Source organism: Tauraco erythrolophus, chromosome 2 (assembly GCF_009769465.1).
Source record: "Tauraco erythrolophus isolate bTauEry1 chromosome 2, bTauEry1.pri, whole genome shotgun sequence".
NCBI classification, from domain to species: domain Eukaryota; kingdom Metazoa; phylum Chordata; class Aves; order Musophagiformes; family Musophagidae; genus Tauraco; species Tauraco erythrolophus.
In genome coordinates, this window is record NC_141466.1 from 114,375,872 (window position 1) to 114,401,398 (window position 25,527).

The 25,527-nt window shown below is 38.8% G+C and overlaps 1 protein-coding gene across 1 annotated transcript in view; it reads right to left on the reverse strand.

Moving 5' to 3' along the window:
• The window catches only part of LCLAT1 (lysocardiolipin acyltransferase 1), a 73,602-nt gene extending 54,065 nt beyond the window's left edge, over window positions 1-19,537 (reverse strand). Inside the window, exons 1-3 of the mRNA XM_009991342.2 lie at window positions 19,369-19,537; window positions 17,512-17,710; window positions 4,958-5,104 (exon numbers count right to left, since the gene is read on the reverse strand). Coding sequence (XP_009989644.1) covers window positions 4,958-5,104; window positions 17,512-17,710; window positions 19,369-19,533 — 511 coding nt within the window. The 5' untranslated portion in view covers window positions 19,534-19,537. The remainder of the gene's footprint in view (window positions 1-4,957; window positions 5,105-17,511; window positions 17,711-19,368) is intronic.
• Window positions 19,538-25,527: the final 5,990 nt, after the last annotated feature.

Genomic DNA, 25,527 nt, shown 5'->3' on the forward strand with positions numbered 1-25,527 from the left:
GAATAATCTATTTTTATGGAAAGCAGCCAGTTTATTAATAGAGGGTGATGTGAGACCTTTCCTGATCCAGAACTGCTTCTTGCTCTGTCTCCTCTGGTCTCACACTGACTTGTCTCTCCTCACCTGCCTCCTTCAGCTAATATGTGCTGCAGAGGGTATGTTCTGTGGGGTGGTGACAAGTACAAGAAGTCCAATTTATTTGAATCTTCAGACACTACTGCAGAGCAATTGTCAAACTACAGAAAAGAACAAGTATTTAAGGGTTCTGGCCATAACTTCTTTTTGGTTTTTTTTGGCTCCTGTGTTGCCTTTGGTACATCATCTGATTGCATTTTTTCCTATTTATCTTAAAATTATGTGGGAAAATCCCATTTATCAAGTTTTTAAATTACTGGAAAAGCTCAGAAAGTCAGCACTTTCTACAAGCACCACACTTCAGAATTTCATTTAAAGTAACTGCAGGAAGAAATTATGCTAATACATTTTCTTGATTTTCGAGTTACAGATTTTTAAATTAAAGTGCTTTCACCCCTGAAAACCAGAGGATAAAGTGAACAAATTCAATTTTTTTTTTCTGATGTCAAATTATATTTTTAATTTGTGAGCTCATTTTGAATTAAAACAAAAACCTCTAGAATTTGACTTTGATGAAATCCATAATGCAGTAACAAGCTTCATTCATGTGAGTCTGAATAGTATTTGGAGCTAAAACTCCAAGACCTGTACCCAACAAAAAACTAAGACTGTGCTCTCCATGAAATATGCACACAGCATTAGCTCCTCTCAAACAAGCTCACATGCCTTTACAGATTCAACACTGTCCAGGTTGATGTGTTTTGCAGGACGTCACCCAAAAGAATTATAAACTTCCCTCATTGTCCTACTCCAAAGCTGATTCTGACAACTTTCACACAACTATTTCTGATCAACTCTCAACTCCTTTTTTCCCCCCTAATGTTAGCACAGTGACATTCGAATATTAAGTAGTACCCTTTCCCTTTAATCTGACTTGTGATAAAAGCATGCATGTACTTCTATGCCTTCAAGTACTCTCAAATGATAATGGTGCCAGACAGTGAAAGAATAAAGGAGTACTCCAAAAACCTCTCTTTTTAAAAAAATAATAACAACAAAAATACAACTACATTTATCCACTAGAGATTTGCATAGAATGTCTAAAAGCTATATTGGCTCACAGTTAATATTTTAAGGAAATGTTAGGCAACTGTTTTTATTTGTGCTACTTTCAAACTATTACATGTTAAGACAACCTCTACCAGTGCTTTTGAACAGTATTTTTTTGCATTACCAAAGTACATCACATTTACCAGAAAAGAGAAAAATCCAGATGCAGTTCATTGTTACCTTCTAGATGGAATTATCATGTGTGATCCACGTCGCAACATTCCCACCAAAATCTGGGCTCTAGCAAGCTTTCCTACTTGTTTTTTAGCTGTTCCTCAAGGAAAAAAGGTCTGTGCAATCACACTCTGTCCACCTTTCCCCCTTTAACTTTTGAAGCTATTGCCACCCGCAAACAAAGTTTGACAGAGACAAGAGATTCAAAGCTAATTAGGCCCCAGAAAAGTTTTAGAAAAATCAATGGCTGAGTAAGTGGGAGCCTCCAAGAGTAGAGACCTTAATTACAGGAAAAGCCTGGGCAGGTTCCACGGATATTTAGTGTGTCAGGGCTTTCAGCACAGCATGCAGCGGTCCGTCGGTTAACACAAGTATCAGTGAGGATGAGCCACAGCACACGATGTCTCTTGCCAAGCCAGCAGCAAGAGATAATGTTGAGGAAATGTCAACATGGAAGGAAACACACGTCAAAAGGAGAAGTTGGAGTGAAGAAAAGACCACTTATAGGGAGGCAGACACAAATCCATAGGAAATGAGGCTTTAACTGGCGCAGAGCAATACAGCAACTTTTTTTTCTTATTGCTTTCTGAAGAATTACTACAAAGGGTCTTGTAAGGAACACCAACAAAAACAAAAGAACAAGCAAAATGGTGGGACACATTCCAGCTTTCCAGAAGCACCAGACTTATGGTTGCTTTGTTTTCTTCAGGGCTTCAGAAAGTTTGGCTGTATAGTTATCTGCTGAGGACTTCTTTTTAGGCAATTACAGTAATATACCTTTGATGCACTTAGCTTTAACCTTGAAGTACTCCAGAGTGAAAAGATGACCAACCTATCAGAAATAAGTATATAATTATTACCTCAGACCCTATATATCCAATCTGCAAATACATTGTTCAGGGTTCATGACATTACTATTTTTAAAATTTATTTATGTAAGATCCTCCACTGCAAAGTAATTCAATATGAAGTCAGGCAGTGACCCATGTATAAATACAGCCAGACTTTACATTTCTTTGAAATCTTTCATTCTCAAAATCTGAAAACATTATACAATTTCTTATAAAGAGGAGTAAATCTATCATTGTAACGCAGCCACTGAGAGGATAAAAAAAATGATAGTAGCACAGGGCTGCACAGCAATTCTGCTTTTCAGTAAAGTACATGTGAAAGGTTATTTTTCATTTTAAGCACTAGAAGAATTTGTTTTCAGAAGTAATTAGCAGTTTTAGTATTTGGTCAGAAAGCAAAAACCATTGCCTCTATTTTTGCAAAATGTTCCCTAGGATATTGAGCAACCATTCAGAACAAAACCGTGTTTTATTTCTTATTCTAAAAGATGAGGTTGCAATAGGTCCTCATATGTCAGTAACAACAGTTTTCTGAAAATCATTTTTCACAATGTTACACAAATTACATTATTATGTTCTATCATTCTCACATGGCATAAACTTACAGCTTGGTCAGGATTAGCTTGTCAAGGGATTTTGCCCTGTCTCCTATAATATTTTGAAATAAATGAGTTAATGTTTCCTGCGAAGACAATTAGATAGGGATAGCTATTTACTTTCGCAGAAAAAGCCCCAGGGTTTTGCCTGTCTCTATACATCTTATTATGCACAAATAGAACATCAAGGTGGCATTTGTTACCGATGGAAAGTTAAAGAGTAGTAAACACCAGATAATTCAACACGTCAGAAGCCAGCACAGCTGCCCAAGGAAGCAATGCCCTATCGTCTTCCCTGTCCATCACTGCATCCTTCGCACCGCACTGCTTCCTCCCTGGGCTGGCTCAACAAACCAGGGGGAAACGATCACCACCCATCTGTGGTGGCTTAAACTGACTTCAGAAGAACAGTACAACTAGTGCAGATACCCATTTGACACTGCAAGGTGAAAAAAAGTACGTTACGCATGTATGAGGAAGGAAAACCAGAACAACAAAAATACCCTAAAAAAAGAAAAATCTGTCAAAAATCTGTGTTCGGAAATCCAACTAGAGAATTTTTTAATATTAAGTGAAGAATCTTATCTGTATTAATTTCTCAGTAGATTCTATCAACAACATATATTTGAATTTAGTCTGAGTCATTTATATCAGTTACAACAGCAGAGAGAAAGCCTCATGTTTCCTTAGGCAACTCCACGTTCAGGTGCGAGCATCCCCAGCACTGCCTTTGAGACTCCACAGCACAAGTGTTAAACACCATGGCTGTCTCAGTCCTCAACTAATTCTTCTTTTTTAAAACTCCAGTATTAAGCTTTCTCAGTTCTTTAAAATCTGTTGTCTCTAAGAAATACCAGGAGGGATTAGAAGGTATTCATAATTTATGGAATAAATTGCAAACAATCCAATTCTTTCAATCATCTTGAGATGGAAACACCTGTTCACAGAGTGTGAGCGACCCAAGGAGGAGTCTCCTGACCCCAAGAATAAGATTAAGATTTCATCTTGCAATTCAGATCTAGGAGAAGATGGTTCTTCATGAATTCAAAGAAAAAAAAAAATAAAGTGAGGTAATTTTCATCCTTCTTCCTAATTTTAGATACAAAATAACTTATTCAACAAGAGAGATCATGTGAAGCAGTCCAAGAACATATAATGAATTTATCCTCTTGCAGGAAAGCTGATCAAGTGATGACAATTCCCTACAGTGTGATAGCATCTGAATACTATACATACCCATTTTTAAGGGTATCAGGGATACAGAAGAAAAAAAATACTAATATATGTTAGTTATTTTATACTCTATCTAGTACTTACTGATCTGACATTGCAGTAAATTCTGATTTGAAAATATCTGCAAGGGAAAGTATAGTCATCTTTTAAACAAGCTAAAAGATAGAAGTTTAATTGTAATTGATTTTCTATTTAAAAATCATTTTTATCCAATCATGCAGCAGCCGTGAAGAACCACAGAACATTCATACAATGTTTTTTTTATTGGCAATTGAGTTGTCTTCAACAGTAGTTGGCAGCTTGCTACTGATGCCATAAGATACCTGTATTAACGTAGATATTTTATTAAGAATTAATGCTACAGGATCTAACTAGTTAAATTTACTCTTATGATAATGTCAACATTTGTTTTAGGGAGGTATTTTTCTTAGAGGCACATAAAGATTGTTTACACGGCCTAAGGACCAAGTATCACCATCTTCTCCTCTTAAAACATCAGGCAAGAAATCTAATCGAATCATTAGTCCTCCTCTTCAATCACTCTTCCATAGGTCTGAAGTGATCTTGCACTGTTTGCCCCAGTAACATGGAAAACTGGAACATGCAAGTGATTTATTCCAGGTCTTGAAACCTACTTTTGCTAATGCAATGTACATACAGTACTGACCAACACAAAGCCACTTCAACCACCAGATGCTTTGACACGATAAAGTTATTTCAGGAAGACTGGCAAAGCCTCTCAGTGAAACCACATCTGTGCCTCTCAAATGAATCAGCACATACCATCATTAACTATAATTTCTTCTGTCCATGAGAACCCAGTCTTGCTCCTGCCTTGAACTTTTTTTAACTATTTCCATAAACAACAAAGAATTTCCACATTGAACGCTCCCTGAGAAGACGACAAATGTAGCCTACCTGTGAGATCAGTTCCTTCCGGAAAGATGAGGAGTTGTAGCGGTTCATGAATGTCACAGAAATAATCCAGCATTTTTTCAAAGTGACTCTTGTCATCTTCCCACTTTCTCTGAATGAAAACAAAGGCAGCAACCTGCATCGCCCAGCCTAAAGTTAAGAAAAATACACCTTCAGTAACGTTTCACTCTGATACTTCCAGTGTCTGTTTGCCGAAAATATTTTATAAGCTCTGTTAGACACATTTTATTTGTGGCCCACCTGTCCTCACCTCTGATTAAGAGCACTTAGTTACCTTGTAAAAGAAGTTTTGGATAGGAAGCAAAAGAATGCATTATCCAAATAAATAAATCTAAATAAATTTGGAATGGCTACGGTTTTGTGAAACTCCAGTTACCAGAGTTAGAAAAGCTTTCCAGAAAGCAAGAATAGGGTCAATGCTGTCATGAAGTGAAGTATTTAAAACCATGGCCCTCACTATAATATCCTTAATCACTGCAACACTGACTTGCTCAAGGGAAGGAGCTGCCCCTACGGACAAACATCTCAGCAATGCACTGCAGGATAAAAGAAAGCTGCAGTATATAGAGATAGTCACCCTTAGTAGTGCTTGTTAACCATGTGCATCGTGCAGAAAATAGCTATTGTTTTGAGGGCTTTATTACATACACCTTCTTAGAATTTTCATTACTGATTAAATACAAATTTGTTCTTTACATTTGATTACAGAAAAATTTGATGCATATCCATTTGTTCGTATTAATATACACAACAACTGTGAAGATTTACAACCTGACATCAAACTGACAATGTCATGTACTTAAATAAATGAAACTGCTGCTGAGCCTGCAGCTCAGGGGTCACACGCCGTTATCTCCAATAAACATTCTTGGCTTTTTTGGCATAATTTAGTATACAGTATATCATATCGTATTAGTAGTTCTGTCCACTAGTTCAGACAGCAGGACGAAAAAAATCAGGGCTCCAGTTCCACCACACGCCCATGACGTTCCCTTCTTAAACAGGGCTCAGAGGAGCACGGCACTGCCTTACCACTGTACTTGACTGGCTTGTATCTCATCAGAAAATCTGCAAATAGATATTCCACATCAAAGAGAAAACATCACAGCTTCCCATTTCCCTCTTTGTTCGCCACAGTTCTCCAAGTCTGTTCTTCCTTTGCTGGTGACTTACAGCATGTTATTCTTGCACTTTATTTCAGCTCCTCTTTATGGGGATTCCTTTCTATTCTGTTCCTGGCAATATCTTACAAGGAACATATGCTAGAAAATAACTTACTCAAGTCACCAATTTCTAAATCGACTTCATAAGTCAGTGAGCCTGGATAAGGCATTAACCAAGCTGCATAATCTCTTCTGTATTGGTTAGGAACGTTAATTGTATTGCTAAAGATTTGTAACCTGTACCATGGGGCAGATACTTTTTAAATCATCTAAACAGATGGAGCATGCATACCTAACATGCCTTCCGCAATCTGGACCTAATGAGTCTCAGATATTCAGATAATGAATGATATCCAGATAGCTGAATACTGGAAGTGGTTATATGAATTAAGAAAAGAAATGTCCAGAATGCAGTCGCACCAAATCTTTTTCAAATCTGCAAGATGTACTTGTTAAAAACCCTCCGTAAACAAAACTAAACTTTGACCACAACGTTTTATGTGCATCTGTGCACATATCACATTCCCACATCTGCAGTGCCAAGAAGTATCAGTGCAGCTTTATTAATAGAGGCTATCCATGTTTAAACAAATCATTTGCAGGAAAAAAATAAAGGTCAATTTTAAAGTAAAGGAAAAATAACTTACATAATTTAACTATGCTTTCTTCTGGCATTTAACCATCTTCTGCTGCTACAATACATGTCACTACAATGGTGCAAAGCCAGTATTTTAAATTGAACTAATCAAGGCTTCGTTTTCACACTTGTCATTGTGTTCTATAAAGAGGACATCCTTTCATGCCAAATGCTGCCAAATACCAAATGGTGCCAAACACCAAATGGTGCCAAACCATTCGTTTCTTCTAGGAGACACATGGAGATGGTAGGAAGCTGTGTCAGGGGAAGTTCAGATTGGACATTAGGAAAAGGTTCTTCACTGAGAGTACGTGGTCACCGGAACAGGCTCCCCAGGGAAGCAGTCATGGCATCAAGCCTGTCAGAGTTCAAGAAGCATTTGGGTGATGCTCTTAGTCGTATGGTTTACTTTTAGGTAGCCCTGTGAGGAGCAGGGAGTTGGACTCGATGATCCCTATGGGTCCCTTCCAACCTGAGATATTCTATGATTCTATGATACCCCAGTCGAAATCAAATTCATAAAAATGGATACAGCAAAGGAAAAAAGCAGAAACAGAGATGCCTTGTACCATATCATTTACAACTCTGAGGTTGTAGATGCCCCATGGCACAGAGCAGAAAAATACATGGAGATGAGGCAAGTTGTGCTGCGGTTTTGGTGTTTTCCAATCGTTCTTACTTCTAAGCTCAGAAGCTTTTCTATGTTTTACGTACCCTAGACACTACACCTGAATTAGTTTATGCAAAACCTGTACTGTGCTAAACCATTTTATTGTGTGGTATCACACATCAGGCCTAAATTATTCAGTCCTTGTGTTCTCATTGCAGCAGAGTCTGTAGGCAGAAAGAAGAGAAATGAGAAGCAAAATAAATGCTCACTTGGGAAACCTGCTGATACTTTCCCAGGTCAGCAGCTCCTTAGGAAGAGTGATTTTGGTTCGTAACAGGGAGGGAGCATGGAAAAAAACTCACTGCCAGATCCCGCTCTCTCTCTTCCCCACCTTTCTTCATGCAGCACAAGGCTTTAAATTATATGGAAATTTGCATATAAACTCTTCCTAGTGATCATTCTTTAACAGTGCTGTGAACATGAAATTACTAAGAAAGCTGCTGTTTGGGTAAGTCATATTTTACCTGACTAAACTGCCTCAAAGCTGAGGTTCTCATGCAGTAGTTTCCCATTCCTATCCTAAGTGGTGTTATATACAGGCTATGAAAAATTAAACAGAGGCAGTAATGTAATGACAGTAGGGTGTCGGGGAGGAGGAATAAAGAAAGAGAGGGAAGGGGGTTGGGAGGCATCCAGTTTTTAAGTAAACAACAGGTTTGATTTTCTAACCTTTCCAATAGATAACATCCAGTGTTCTGGAAGAACATTTCTATCTTTAAGTGTACATCTAATTAGATGAAATGGTCCTGACTGCTCAAATAAGAACAGATTATCTAACAGTCAGATGACCAATAGCAAAGGACCGAAGTTTTCCTCCCCACCCACCTCAGCACAGCACACCGCGCCAAACTATTTTACCATCTAGGAAAGTGGAAGAACCTTCTACATTTGCTCAGCTTTAAGGCCTCCAGGAAAAGGTTAAAAAAAAAAAAAAGAATTACTGCCTTGAACCAACCCCCTGGTCCACGCAACGCACCGATGGGGAGGAATGCCTGCTGCTTACATGTCTCACCATCCCACCGGATTCAAGGGGGAGAGGAAACCCAGCACAGGCTCCCAGACACATATGCCTTTGAACAACGCAAAAGCTGCTCTCCGCTTTGATTTCCGTTCCGTAGAACGTCTGCGTTGTGCTGCTGGAAAAACAATACGTAACAAGTCCGAGGCACATGTGGGATCCAATGGGAAGGCACAGAGAAACAGAGGAATTCAGTAAAGCAATGGGCAGAATGAAAGGTTTTGCTAATCAGCAAGATTTATGAATAAGCAGCAGAAGGAAGCACCTTCTCCTGCACAGCCTGCAGTGAGACACGCTGTTCAGTTAATTACCGTTAAGTTTAGGTCAACATACTGTTCAATAAAAGTAATTAGATTTTGCGCTTTTTGCACAGCATTTTTGGTTGTCTAAAAGCTCCTGGGCAAGAGGAATTTTCCCAGCAAAGGCAGCATTTACTTGATGGGGGAAAACTAGTTGCCTTTTGATTTGCAGATTTCTGAGAAATCATCAATTACAAAAACAGGGCAGAGAAACAGTGAAGCTCAAGAAGTCATAACAATGCAACTCCATTTCTTTGCTAAAAAAGTCTTCTGGTAGGAGCCAACATTTCGAATAACTAACATTGATTGGAAAAGTATACAAAAAAGCATCACACAGCACGGTTCTTGTTTAAAATTATAAAACGACAGTGCAAGAACCTACTGGGTAGAGTAGTCAGCCACACTGACCTTTAAATCAGCTATTCAGAGCTGAAAAAATAAAACAGGCAGCTTCAAATCTCAAGTAACACATACATGCTAATGATACGTATTCTATCAGGACATAATTCTACACAGAATAAAATTACACAAAAAGGAATGCCTGCTATTGAACTAGAGAAACGTGCTGCACATACGCATTTCCTTACTGCTTTGGGGATAAAGCAAATTACAGCTTATGCAGGTTGAGAATTTGCAGCATTGTATTAAAAATGCCAGCTGTAAGCATAAAGCTTTTTTAAATTCTAAGACCCTGCACTTCTCTTTTCCTCACCCCAAAATCCTTAAAAGAAAGTAACACTTGAAGCTGAAATTTCTTAAGTGTGTTTTCATTGCAAGGTAATGGGGAGTAAGTAGATGCTACGGATGAAGGTGGCAATGTACAAAAGAAATAGGAGAGTGAGAAAAAAAAAAACAATCTTTGGTTTTGTGTCACAATTTTATGTACCTTCCATAAGTATCTCAGAAATGACGTACTTTCAAAAACCTCACCTCTGTGTAAGAGCAATATTATGGCTGATACTGAAAGCAAACACACACACACATCAAGAAAACGGTATCTATGTGTTTCTTATAGCAATGTAACTCAACAGCTAATAGTACTAAACTCCCCCACAAACAAATTCAACAAATGATTCAAAACTATAGAAACAAGTAGGAAAGTAGAAGGCCTAACTATGGGATTTCATTATTATATTAATTGATCCTCCCTCTTTTCTTCCACTGCATTATTCGCTGTTTTTTCCTAGCATTATCTTGGTCAAAAATAAAAGCATCATTCAGTGCGCCTGTACTCAACAGGGGTCTGGTCCTGATCAGGGCTTTTGAGGCAACAGGGAACCAGACGTCTAGGCTTAATAAGGGAAATCACTCGGAAAGCACATGATCCCACTGTATACAAATAATTGGGTCCATTACAGTTTGTTATTCCAAGAGTTTTGCTGCATAAAATATCCACAAGGCAACAATAACGCAAAGCGGAATGTTCCTTATTTTAAAGATCTGCAGGTATTGAAAGATGTTAGCACAAGAAAATCACACAGGAAGCCAGAGCTTAAAGTTACTACGTATAATACCTGTTAAGTTTTCATCAGTATCGCACTGCTAAACAGTTTTCTGCAAATTCAACTAGAACCAGACATTTTACTCTTATTTTTTAGATAATGTCTAATAACCAAAAAAAATTTAAGAGCTTTTTAATTAACGTGATGTTTTGAGTGCACAAACTAGGAAAATAGGAAAAAAATGCGTCTGAAATAATCTTGTAAAGCACAATCTCTGCTCTTGGCAAGTTTTTTTAACCATGCTCATTTCTAATACATAGTAATACGAGTATAATGAATTGAACAACGACCATGTGATTTGGTGAATTCTCTGAGCACATTACAAGCTAGCTAAGAGATGAAATTCGACAATATAGATTCACAGTAGCACTCTTTATTTATAGTGAAGCATCTGATTCAGTCTATTTATTCATTTGATTCCATCTATTTGTAAGGTTTCCATTTAACCCAGTATGCTTTTGCTTGCCTTGCCCTACCAGATCCGAACATTAGTTTTTCACATCTTTTTAAATTAATTTTATGCTCATGTTCAGTTATCCGACTATCTATTTCACACATGTATACACCCTCGTATACTTAGTGAACAGGCTATTATCTCTTCCATGTATGTGCCAGCCTAAACCTTTTCTTACTAAAACAACTTAAGAGAACAAACAGCAATGTTAGAAACAGGAGTTTAAGGTAACCAAAAAAAAAAATACTCTGGTTTTGCTCTGATCAGTTATACGTTGATCCCATACATTCTGCATTTGTTCAGTATCAAAATACTCCAAATCTTTATATTTGCAGTCACATTTAAAATTACACTGCATTCTGTATCTCCTTGCCCTGCTTCATTTCTCGTGGGAGAACACAGTATGTGCTAGTAGAAAGCTCAGCTTTAGCTTATTGTTTATTTATAGTACAATTAGAAGCTTCTTCAAACAAGTTTACAGTATGAGATTTCTTGTTAGGGCAATATGATGTTGTCAAAAAGCTAGTCAGATACAGTGGCCTGTGTCTTAGCTGTGAAAATTTAACTGTGAAGCCTTCTAGAAAGGATATGCATTGAAGACCTGGTATCTCTGGCCAATATACACACCACAAAAAATGTGAAAGTACGTAGGAAAAAAAAAAAATCATTACACGTGTAGCAGGGAATGTATGTATGAAGCACCTAGAGCATACCATGTTTTTGGAAGTATTCTTTCAATATTAGTCCTTTAATCATGGATCAGAAAAATGCTTTGGCATTTTACTCGAATATTCATTCTACTTCCTAAATTCACTCCGTTATCTAGAATCGGACAATCAGATGACTAACTTACCTTGTATTAGTGGTATTACACAAAATCTTGTACTAAAATGCTATAAATGCCACGAAGGAACATTAAACCTATTCAGTTACAATATTCACCTTAAAATAACACTTCAAATTTGATTGCTGTACTGTGTAAAAAGAGAATACATAACATTACTCAACCTAAAGCAAAGGCTTAAATCTCTAGCACAGCTGGAAAGTTGCTTCTCCTAATGGATTTTTAAAACACAACACAGTGAAACAGCACATTAAACCAAAGTATTTAAAAAGGTGAGCCTTGCCCAATGTATATCTGGCGAAAAGCCTCACGTCATTCCAGAATCTCCAAGGACAGAAAGGAAGCAGCCTCTGGCTGTTAGATCACGGGGAAGAACAAACAGCCCCTACCAAATAGCGCAAGTCTCTCCCATGGATGTGTCACCTTAACTCCAAGACAGTCGGTGGGAGATTTTACAATTCAACACCTCCTGCGCAGGCCGCACCCTCTTCAGATGCTCCATCTCCTTACAGGAGGACTGCGAAAGGAACTCAGCCGGATGAGCTGATCTGTACGGATGCTGCGTAACCCACTGGTAACGGCGAAGGAATGCAAGTCAGGAAAACGCACCATCCCGAGTCTGCCGTTATTTGTTCTGTGAGCTCGGACAAAATAACCACTCTCTTCGTCACTTGTTCTTTATAAAATGGGCAGAACGAGCCTGGTTAGCATCTGTTCTCACTCTTTTGATGTGCGCTTTGGAGAGGCAAATGGGGTGGAGAGAAAAATGGAGTCCTTATTATGTAGAAAGCATAAAGCAAGTTTTAATAGAAGACAGGCTAGTTTGTTTTTTTTCACACCTCCGTCCCCCCAACAGAGTTGGGAGAATTTGTGGTATATTATGCCTTTCCTGGAAGAGTAAAACTGGGAAACAGGCACCTAAGTCTCTTCTTCCCCACAAAAAACACATGTAGAGTTACTGTCAAGTTAAGCTGCATTTTTGCTTCAAAGTAATAATCCTTCCTTCACACTTAAAACTTCTTCAAGAGAGTCATCACCACGAACAACTCGTAGAACAATTGTGCTTTCCATTAGAGCGCATCCTTTTCAACTTCTACTTTAAAAATCATAGGATACAACCCTAAGGTAATTAAGTCTGGCAGCCCATGATTGAATTGCTAGAAGACAAAATGTCACAGCTCCTCAAAACTCTCATTTCACCCTGTTTTAACACAACATAGATACTTGAGACATGAGCTACACTACAAAGTTCAGCAGGTTACACTTTTAATTTTTTAAACAATACGCTCTATCGATAAGACTCTGAAGGCAAATCCAGCTATAACCCTAACAAAGACGCTTTATGCCGAAGTTATATCCCTACCCACGGGAGCAGCTGTGGCAGCACAAACACTCCCATGCCAATATAAATGCGTACAGATTCCCCGCAGCGTGCTGCTTTAACTATACTCCAATTGAGTTAAGTGCTAAAATTTTCTAGGCTTAGTGACACCGATATTTTACTTCATGGTAGCTGATCCATCATAGCTGTCGGTGTGCATGCTCTTAGCCCATGGCAAAGGCAGCACAATTTGAGTTGTTTTGCCCTGCTTCATTGAAAACTAAGATGACTCAAATTACTTTGAATTTGCTGCAGGCAAAGCTCGCGCGCATGGACAGCTATAATGGATCAACTGATGTGCAGTAAAAGACTGGTGGGGCTAAGCCCAGTGCTGAAAAAGAGCACAAGTCCTTTTTTTCCCCCCAGCACTTAACACAACAAGGGCCAAATCTAACTTGAGCCTTTGAAAGCTACAACACATATGATCAGATGAGTGAAAAACAACAACTAAAAAGCTCCTACATGTTGCAGCCTCTTCAAGAGCGATGTTAGCCACAGAACAACTTGAATATAGAGATGAAGATCTGGACAGTTACTCAGTTATCTCTGCTCCTAACTACTGCAGGTTTGCCAGCTTTGCTTACGCCCTCTATTTTTCCTTCATCACCTTTTCCTTTCCTTACCTGTTCCCACCCCAACCTGCTCCAGCTATAATTCCCTGCTTTAGCAGTCTCAGTGAGCTTTTTGAAAAATGATAAATACTCAAGATCTGTCCATCGATGGTACCTGCAGCACCTGCATACCTTACATTGGTACACTGAGTTATGGTGTTATTTATCTTTCCCATCTGTATTAAGCAAAAACAGGGTTAATAATATCTCACGTGGAAGCCATGCACTGACACTAGCCCTTTTGGTCACCCTCTCTCATTTTTCCATCAATTTATCACAGAGTGCTCAAATTAAACCCAAATTTTAATTTATTTTTCATGTAGATGTCAAGGCACTTTTAACCACTAAAATCCAAATATTACAGCAAGCCCACCCAAAACATGCAATTTGTCCATCATTAAAATACACCTCTATTTCCAGTGAAGTCTTACTCGTTCATCTCATAACAAGACTTTTACAAATGAACCTATTAAGAAAAATATTTCAAGGATGCAACTAACTTCTAGTCATTATCTGGTCATCTGACACTCCTATGTGTGTTCTTTGGTAGCTACTAGCACAGTACGTATTCCATAGCACATGCTGAACACAACTGCATCACAACCTGTATCACTTCTAATGCAATTTCTCATTAATGGAAAATAGGCAAGAATCTAAATTGTACATATCTATTACAAGTACTGTAGAGAAGTCCTGTCTTGTCGAACTACGCAAGAAACTGTCAATGCCATTAGAAATGCTCCTTGAAAACTGACACGGCACAATGTGTCAGTAGTTTCTGATGATGTCAGATGAGAAACTGCAGCAACAGCTAAGAGCAGAGCAGTGCTCCCTCGAGACGCCAACTTTGGCAAGTTGTACTGAAATGCTGCAAGGATGTTTCTGAAATTGAGATTACTGAAACGTAATACCTCTTTTTGAAAATTTTACTGCACACAATTTATCAAGCCAAAGCTACAGTTCCAGGAAGAAAGGACCATCTGTTTTTTCTTTGGGTTTCTTTTTTAAGGCTCATCTTTAATCAATTTGAAGTTTTTTCATACACTGGAATGCAAAGAATTAATAACTTAACTAGATAAATGACTCAATGTGTCTCCTTGAAATACTGACTCCTCTGATTTCAATTATAATTAACTATAAAATAACTGCCTACTTGTAATATAGACTTATTAAATCTGATACCTTTACACTTTTAACCTACAAAAGGGGCAACAAGGACTCTGGATCTACTTCCATTTCAAGCTTTGCACTTCGCCTACTATATTTACCATTTGGATGAGTATAATCTCTCATAGACCTATTTTTACACTCCAAATGGGAAAGTACTTATGACAACAAAGGTGCTATGCTTAATACTCACAAGGTTTTCAGAAATTTGGAAATGAAAGGGTTGCATTGTAAATCTGATCTTATACATAATTTTAAACTAAATGCTTGTTAACAAAAGCCTTTGAAAGATCAGAAGAAACTGCACTGAAAGTAATACAGTATATTCACTCAAATATTTCTCAAACTCAAAGCAAGACTACCATTAGGTAAAGGTTTATTAGAAGTTACATTTAGCCAATATATCAATATTTCCATAATCCTTCACTTTTGACTACGTAAAACTAATTCATACAAATATACGAAAAGATGAAACTGAAAGACATGATGAAAGTAGCTGGTTTCATTTCCACCAATATAATACCTTAAATGACCAACATCTAAAGTATCAATTACAGATGCAGTGCACTGAAACTGTCCAGTTGGTTTCCAAGTTATCTTCTCACTTTCAAAAGCTCATAAAATAAACACAACTTTTATGCAAAAAGCACAGGACACAATTTAAAAACCAAACCCAAAATCTGACAAACACCTATTAAAGGTCTATCACATAACACAGCAGGACCATTAGAGATAAGTAGAAGAACTTCTACTCTTACTGGTGAGATTCAGGGTTGTCCTCTTTAGACACGATTCTCTACTATACCACAGCCTCACCAAACTTCATATGGATTCATTCTATCAATCTCTATTTAATCCAAGAGTCTCACTTTTGAACTGTCCCCTAATTATGTGGCTATAGAGAATACTTTATTTTTGCAAGAACCTGTCACCCAAAACACTGCCTGAAATGTATTTCTAAGGCTTCTTTTTAGATACACTATGATAGAACAAAAGCTGATCGTTCACAATTTTAGACCATCAAATTATGGCTTGAGTGAAGGAGGTAGTTTAGCTGAGTATCTCTCCTGTGATTAATAACACAACATTGACAGTTTACTGAAAAATAAACTATAACCCACAACATTGCAACCAAAGGACTCAAAGTCCCTATACTACGGAGGGTACTTAGACATCTGGCATATTATTAGTGGTTTATAACACTACATATCCAGGCATCCACTCTATTCTACTGTCAGAAACTGTAATCCTGTTATGCAAACAACAGGAGTAAACGTCTGCCTGTGCCACCTCTACCATCACAACCCACAAAGTGGAAAACGCCCAGAATTCCATCAGCAGCTTAAGCTACTATGTCAGAATACGCATCATCGTCTGCTAACATTGACCTGCCACAGCTCCATCTGCCTGAGCCTCTTCAAATCTGTTAGATGTGCTCAGTTTATGCACAGAACTGAGACTGAAAAAAAAAATAATAAAAAAAAAGAAAATAATAAAAAGCCCACAACCAACCTCTAAACTCCTACCACCCTTTCAGGAATGAAATTTTGCCAAGCATAACGTAGCATCCAAGCTCCTGGAGCTGCCCTTCCAATTTCATTAAAGGCATTAACATGCATACATACAACTGTGGGTTTTCTTTTTTTACAAACAAAATATATGCTACTTTTGAAGAGATAAACTTATGAATCTTCCAGACTATACTCCTGAATCGATATTCCATCACTGCTTTAAAAAGTTGTGTATGCAGCCGATTCCAACATTCCAAAACGTCTCTGCTGTATTACGAAAATAAAACATTTATCTAAATACCTATCTTCTCATTTCCCGTAACGTTAAAAGAGATGTCTTTTGTCAAGTAAAACTGACCTTAATATTTGACTGCTAGGGAAAAAAAGTATGTTACCTAGCTGCAGCTCTTACTTAAGAGGACTAAAGGCCCAGCAAGGGAATATAATAGCAGTGCAACAGTATGAGAGTTCCTCAGCATGGAATCCTGCCAAAATTATCTGTTCAGATAAATGGCCTGACAAAACGGAACCATAAATAAGTTACTCTTTCGACATCATAAAGTTGACGCATATCCTGCCCAAGCTAGTTTTGTATAAAACAGCAAATAAATCTAAGAGATAAATAAAATGCAGAGAGATGCTTTTATTTCAGATAAGTCTGTCTATTTATTCAGAAACCCATTTGTGTGACAATTTTGGCCTATCTGAAATGATTTTTCTGAGTATGTGCAACTCAGATCTGTTTCCAGCCTACAACACTATAAACACTGATTATTTCATACCCTATGCAGCATATTTTGTGTAACCAAGTTCAAGTTAAAACCACAGTTATTAAAATGAACCATCAACTTTGCAATTGCCTACAGGGCTATTTTTTTTTTTAAAAATCTTTATAGTATAACTTGGATAATGAAGAAAGAAGTTAGATGAGAGCATTTGCAACGTGGGGTGAAATAGCATCAAAAACAAAGTATTGAAAGAGACTTTGAAAATACTCAGAATCTTTTTTCATAATTTTGAAAAATGCTTTTAGTACTTAAAGCAGAAATACTTTCACCTATAAGCAGAACATGTGGTATCTTTAAAAAGAAAAGCTTAAGCATGTAGTCCAGGCATCCTCCAGGAGATTTATGGTTTAATCACTCAATATACCACATATTTGACACAAGTTTTTTTTTAAATATTGGAACAGAATTTAAATCTAGGTCATTTAACTGGGTATGTCCTGGGCAAAATTTAAACACATTTTCCTTTCAAATTAAAGGGTTTAGTGACCTACCAAATCCTGGAATGCTTTTGAGACTGGATTTGAGACAGATTTTTTCAAGTCTGAGGTAGCTGTATCGCAGCAGGCAGTTCCACAGGAACATCCAGTCCATTCGTGTGCGATGGTTCATGATAATGACACTCCTTTCTCCAGGAACAAATCCGTCACCAGTGACAACCACCTTGGCACCAAACACCATCTCCAGCAAGGCCTAGAAATAGTATCTCAATAATTATTTTATATCTTTACTCCCAGAAGTAAAGCATCAGCCCATTAGCAATAAAAATTAATTTGAATTATATCATCTCACTTATTCACTCACATTATCACTGGTAGACAAACTTCTGACTGTTTCCTAATAAAGCAGCCAGCTTTTCCATAATAACAGTCAGCTGTTTAATGGAAAATGAAAGAACAATTGAATAGCACTTCCTAAAAAGCACTATTTTACAATGGTCAACATTAAATTCACTTCTCCCCTGTTTTTCCCAGAATACTATCATGTAGGAATAAAAGTAAGGGTATCAGTATGGATTATCACATGGTAGGTAAAATCTAAGGACAGGCTGGCCGCACAAATAATCTACTGCTCAATACTGTCAGACTGGGAAGACATGAGAAGCTGCCTTGATTTCTGCTTGGGTCCAAGTGGTCAACATGATCGTGCTTGACTTCCACCTGCAAAAATGACTAGAACCTAATGGCAGAAAGGGCAACTTAGACAGAAAAACCCCAAATAACTTGAATATAGTACAGTGATGCAGACCTAAATCTGTACAACTCTGCAGTGCTACCTTGAAGCCCGGGACTCCATTCCACAATTAGCAAAAAGCATCAACCACCAAACCCTGGTACACAAACAGGCAGAAAGGGTTGACTTTGTGACACTATCAGCACCCAGCTAAATTTCACCATGGCAAGAAATAACAACCCCTCTATTCCCTTTATTGGTAATTATTTCTTCCCTTCTAATTTCATCACATTTAGTAATGATGAGAAGGACAAAAGTTTTAGAACATGAAACAGTGCACACCCCTTTAAAACACACAAGACAGAAACAGAAAAAGCAGAAACCATTTGATACATAATAAGGATAAATCTTCCTTTATGCCGCAGGATACGTATTTCTGCACACTAATATAGCATTTTACTTCAGAGAAAGTTAAGCAAATCTTTAAAGGCCTAGAGGAACAAAGTCCTTTGGTTTTCAGAGAAATGGATGAAGAGACAGATCCCATTCATACCACCTTTCCTCAGGAACAAATCAGGGGAGAGCTTTGTTATTGATTTCCGGACTCCTATTATAAGTGAGGAAGACTTCATTTCTAGGGGAAGTTCTTCTTTCTCAGATGAAATTATTTAACTTTAATCCAACTATAAGGACTACATTCTAAGAGGAATGAGTAAGAAAACAGTGAAAGTCAGCAACAATGTACCAGACAGTGAAAAATTTTCCTAATTAGATAGTTGGAGCACAGTCGTCGAAAGGAAGAGCTTATAAGATGACACATTTAGGAAGTCTGTAATTTTAAAAAATCCTCCTGCTTACTAGTGCATCACCTACTCTTCTCTCATCAGCTTCTAACTGACAGTGGATGGAGATGTCACAAAAAGGCCATTTCAAGAGCAGATTTAAGATATGGCATTAGCTTACATATAAATTGAACTGTGGAAGAAGAGAGGGTCTCTAGACAGGCACACAGTCTGGAAGACTGAGCTAAAACCTAGGTCTCCACAGATATTAAGTGTGTTAAGGACCGTTTTCACAAAAGCTTCAAAAAAATAAAATTAAATCAAAAGCATTAGTGAGCAAACTAAATCATGGGATTACGAAGAGTTGCCCAGAACTTGGCTGAAACTGCAACTTACCACTGGGAGCGTGAGCCAAGTGGCCACAACGCAATCGGTGATCCAGCGGTACCAGGCCGGTGAGATAAACATCAAAGGTAGAAAAGGACCGAGCATGAATATACTTCCAAAAAAACTTCCCAAGAACAGTGCAAGTACAAAGTATATCCCTTTCCATGACACCATGGCTCTGAAAAAGAAAGTTGGCATTATGTTAGAGAAAGAAACTGAAAGTAATTACGTAACTCCTCAAGTCCATAAGTCCCATCTGAGATAATATTCCTCCTTTTTTTTCCATGGCTAACACCACATGATGACAGTAAACGCAACCAAAATGTTCTACCTCACAAGCAGCAGTAAGAGAACGACTTTGTAAACACAGTGGTTTGTAAGGAGCATTGGGATATTAAAGGGGTCATAAACGCATCAGCTACATCATAATCTCCTCCACTTATTACAATATGTAGTCCCACTCTAAAATCTTCAATAAGCTATTTTTATTATTCAAAGGTACAAAAGAGCTATGTAAGAGAGTACTTTGCCAACGACAAAGACGTTAGCATTTTCTGAAGACAGGGGACTTTGCTTTTCTATTTCTCCATTTTCTCCATTTTGTTTCTTCTTGCTAGACAGTGTTGTAGAAACTCATCTTCTCCACCTAACAAGGGCCTATGTGAACTCTCCTCCAAAACCCACTCAAACCTTGTGAGACTGATCAGCCATTTCAAACACCAGTTCCCTTTTCATCACAACAGGGCAGGCAAGCAGCGCCTGAAACTTCCCAACTCACCCTGGCTCAAAAAGTCAAATTTGTGACTTCTTGAAGTCTGCTGTACTTCAACTGTCCTTATCAGTTATTTTCCAACTTATTCCACCAAAAAGCCAATAGCCTTTGGTTTTTAAGACAGTCTAGACTTGAAATATTTCAATGTCTGTGCTATCAGCTAGACACCCTTATTATAAATTGAAATGTACAGTGCACAGAGCTTCTTAATGCATTATGGCAGAACACTCAGCAATCCCTCCAAGTATTTGTAATAGCTACAAGCTTTCACAATTTAGCAACTACTACCAGCTATGACAAAGCAAATGTGGAAATATCAATTCCCTAAATTAGGGCCTAAAAATAGTCTGTTTTCATCTATTTAGGACTCAACCATTGTTTATAAAATCAAAGGTTAAGCAGAAGTCACTTTTCAGTCACTTTACTGAATTCCTTTTTTGACAGGCTATTTTAGAAGCTATAAGAGCTCAGATAGACAGGACTTCAGGACAAGAAAAACAGGAAGCTGGTGTTTTTAATTTTGAAATGCAATAAAAGTAACCCATTAAACCTTGTGTACTGTAACATACATGGTTTATCTCAAGCATGTTTTGGACAATGTCCATAGCAATAACGTTTGCACAGCAAAGTATTCAAAAGTCAAGGAATGGCAACACTAGTGTTGCTAACGCAGGAATTTGCTTCTGCTACTTCACGTTGACAAGTAACAAGAAAGTAGCTCTTTTAGGATACTTTTAGGTTTAAACAATTTCCTAAACTGTACCTATTTGGAGGAAGGCCAAGAGAAGAGGCCATGCAAATTTGTTAATGTAAGAAGGATACAGGAAGCTGTATTTCGACTGATTTCTGCAGCGTAACAAAAAAAGCAACACTAAATACAAATGTTTGCTGATAGCTGTACCAAATATTTTAACGCAAAAACCTGAATTCAAAAAATACACTTATTTACATTCTGGAGCACAGAGCCCTCTCTTCCCTGCTAAAAGCAGGAACTAAATCACCAGCTGTCCACATATGCATGCACTAAGTAGGATCGATTTTGACGTATCAAAGGATCCTTGAAGAGCACTGTACTGAAGAAGCAGTGCTTCAACTGCCTTCTTGGATTTATTACTGCAAACCTGTGTGGGGAAAGTCCGAAACAGAGGTAGCAGAGGACAAAAGAAAAAACCCAGAGAAGGACAGAAACAACAGAAAGGGCAAAGAAAAGCATTAACTGTGGCAGCACTTGAAGAAAAGGCCTTTTCTTGACGTATCAAGACTTGAGACCTACTGCAGCAGGCAGTAGAGAGGATTAAAGTTCAGTGTCCTTGATCTAATCAAGCATTTTTTTTAAGGAATACACACAGCAGAGCAACTGGGAACGTCTAGGGACAGCTTTCAGAGAGGTAAAACCCACTAGCAGACACGGAACACACGTTTGTTTAGCTTCAGCCAGCCGCTCTGGTCCTCTGCGTGGCTGCTCAGAGCCACTGGTCACGCAGTCAGACGCAGGGACGTCCGCCAGACAGACACCCCGGCTCCCAGCAGCTGCCGGACAGCACAGAGGAACGCGTTCCCGATCCGAATACTTGACTACCGCACACAAGTAACCACAGAGTTAACGAGAGAAGACGTCATCTATCCTTCCTAGACTCTTAGGAAAGCAATGTAGGTCACTTATTTACAGGCAGAGCTTTTCACAGTTTACACTGGTCCTTCCCTCAACTTACAGGACAGAGCCAAACATTTAAGAAAAAAAAATATCTCTTTTCTGTATTTTATCTGAAAGACTGTCTTGCAAATCTTTTTTTTTTTTTAATGAAGGTACCTGAGCTATGGAAAAGACCTGAGAAACTTCTGAAGTTTCTCTTCTTCAACCTGCACCCCAGCAGTATTTTCTTTAACTTTACTGCATATACATATAGAAATTATACTGCATTCCACTGAGCTAAACAGTGTGGTGTTTATTTCTAGACACAAAAGATACCACGTGTGTTTTTAATCGATGTCATTTATGTCTCCCGCCGTCACATTTTTCAAGTGTGATACATACCATGTTTTGCTTATTGCTTATATATATAATACATTGTATATCCTTACAAATGCACACATGCATTTATCTAGAATAAGGATAGACTTTGTCTCTGAATTACCTCAACTACAATAAGGCACATACCATGCAGACAGGTATGAGAACAGAAGAACAACTCCCTCTTAACAAATTGAGCAAAACCGCAAAATGAGAACCCTGTGATAACCATAGAATCATAGAATGGTTAGGGTTGGAAGGGACCTCAAAGATGATCTAGTTTCAATCCCCCTGCCATGGGCAGGGAAACCCTCACCACATCAGGTTGCCCAAAGCCTCATCAACCTGGCCTTGAACACTTCCAGGGATGGGGCATCTACGACTTCTCTGGGAAACCTGTTCCAGTGCCTCACCACCCTCTAGGTGAAAAATTTCTTCCTTATATCTAATCTAAATCTCCCCTCTTTTGGTTTAAATCCACTGCCCCTTGTCCTATCACTACACACCCTTGTAAAATGTCCCTCTCCAGCCTTCCTGTAGGCCCCCTTTAAGTACTGGAAGGCTGCAATAAGATCACCTCGGAGCCTTCTCTTCTCCAGGCTGAACAGCCCCAACTCTCTCAGCCTGTCTTCATAGCAGAGGTGCTCCAGCCCTCAGATCATCTTCATGACCCTCCTCTGGACCCACCCCAGCAGCTCCATGTCCTTCTTGTGTTGGGGACTCCAGAGCTGAATGCAGTATTCCAGGTGAAGTCTAACGAGAGCAGTGTGAAGAACTTATGGCTGAGCTTAACCATCCAGCTGGCCTTCAGAAAACCATGCTCAGCAAGCTCGTTTTAGTAACAAGGTGAAATTGTTAAGACACTCAACCCATTTCTTTTCATTGTGCGTTCAAATGCTGGAGTTACAGCCCGGACAACAGGTTTACATGACTTAAAATGCATCTGCCTATGTATGTCAGTTGAGAAACATTTACATATATTTTCATTCTAGCTAACAGTCAGGGATGGGTATAACATCACCCAAGCTGCTGGGCACAGTGGCTGCCAAAAGCACATGCCCTAGGCTAGTGAGCAGAAGCGTTGCTCTGTGTGTGTTCAGGGCAGGGAGGGCAGAGAGGAGGCTGAAGCCCCAGGCTGGACTGGACACACTCACCAGACCCTGTGCCCTCTCTAACTGAAGCGGTGCCACTCCAGCATCTCCTCAGCCAGGAGTACAGGGCACAAGTTTGTAAATCGTACAGAGCCAGCTCTGGTCAGACAAAACTATCAGTCACAACTTTGAATCCTACTAAAGCTTGGGAATTGCCCCGTCTCTGAAGCAGTACAGTCGCGTTCACAGCACGGCAACTTGCCTAACAAACCCTCTTTTGCCCGTCTTTGCTCAGCTCTGTATCCTCACCTTTTCCCCTTCCCAATAGCAACCCCTCTCCCAGCCCCACACCTCACGTCTCCCATCCCAATGCAGCAATACCCCTTCCATACATACCCCATCTCCCCCTGCCCCTTCGATACCCGCTTGTCTGGGCAGATGAAGAGCAGTGGGCTGCAGGTGGGCACCGACCCTGCCAAGAAGGAAATCTGCAATGCCGAGGACTGCACAGTTGGCATGCAGGCTCAGCTATCGAGTCCTGCCAGGCCAGGCCAGGCTCCACACGCTTGCGTCCAACTTGTGTTGGCACTGCAAGGGCTGCCGGACCCAGGTTACCATCCTGTCAGTCACCTGAGGAATTCCCAGACATCTGCCACAAAAGACAATAGGGAATTGACTCTATTATCATCCTTCCCCATCTCTCAGCCCCTTAACACCCAGCTTAGTATCTTTATAGAGAGATGTCGGATATCCCAAATCTAACACAGGTGTTCAACAAGTTACAGCTACAAATCAATGCAAAATACATGCCTGCAACTTCAAAACATGGTTAAAAATCAACCAAATAACCTCAAAGGGAAAGAAGTACTGAATAAGGACTTGCAAAGTGATCTAAAACAAAATGTGAAAAATCTCCAAACAAAGAAAATGGGAGCTGATTCATGTCAGAGATGAGACACCCAAGAGATGAATTACAGGATTTGACAGAAAGTCTGAATAACAGAACCCAAGTGTTTCCAAAGTACAGAAGTATTTCTTTACTGCTGCTGACAACTATCTCTTCCCAACACAGCAGTCACACTCAACACCAGATTTAGCATGTGTCACAGCCTTTATGCATCTTAGAGCCACTTTCCATTTGCTGTGTGGGTCAGAGCTGTGGGTAGACGGTCAAAACTATTTTAAGATTCAGGCTGAAAGCTACACACAGAGAGAAAGCACCCTCATACTGGGCTTGTAGTTCTTAATCTATTTTGTGGCAGAACTCCAAGTTATTGGGGTATTGTACTTGACATGTTCTCGTTACCATAGCAGAAGGAAAACATGCTCTGTCTCCAGGTAACGGGAAACAGTAATTCTTAAAAGACAGTTTTTGTTCTACATTTCAGTTGATTTTAAAAATTCTTGGCTGCAGTGGGACAAATTACTTTCCAAAACAGTTGCATTTTTGTAAACTTCACCTTTATTAGAATATTTTCTTGACATTATTTCAATATTAAATATGCAAACACTTTGTTTGCATAGTAACATAAAGCAGAGGCATCTTCCTGTGATCGAATTTTGGCTTGTTTTGCTTACCATCTACATACTTTTATTCAAGGTACAGCTGGAGCTACAGACAAAACCACAGCTTGTTAGGACGATGATTTCAAAAGGTTTTAAACAGCCTGTTCTCTACAAGAAGACTAATTTTTCTTCACAATTGCTTCTGTGGCTTGTAAGAGAGCAAAGGATGCAAAATAAGTTTATCTGGTAAGCAACAAAAAAGTTCTAAAATTAAAGGTCTAGAAGTTTCACAGTAGTCAAGACTCACACACGCTTCACGTTTCCTTAACAGCTCCTGTGTACCTCAAAGTTCTTGTACAAACAGGTTAATTCGTCTTCCAGGTTCAATGTAAAACAAGATTTAACCTACCGTATGGAATTAAGTAATACTACGTGACAAACAGAGCCAGCTGCCTGACAACTCAAGAGATTTTTAAGCACTTAGTATTATGCAGTCAGCAAATCAGGTCTTATTTACACTACTGAAAAAATAAAGAAATGGTCTTTAGTGCCAGTAAAACAACATGGTATTATTACGGTCAGAATGTTTCCATTCAATCAGCACAGGCAATAAACCTGTTCATTAGTCTTCAAGAACTCAATGGGGAATACTAGGCAGTGGGTTTAATTCTTCTTTCAGTCAATTACCAGTGGAAAAGGCAAACGTTAACTTCAATTAAATCAAGCAGAAACTCACACCGACAGCCAATGATGCCTTTTCTCTAACAGTTCTGCAAAGACAGCCAGCA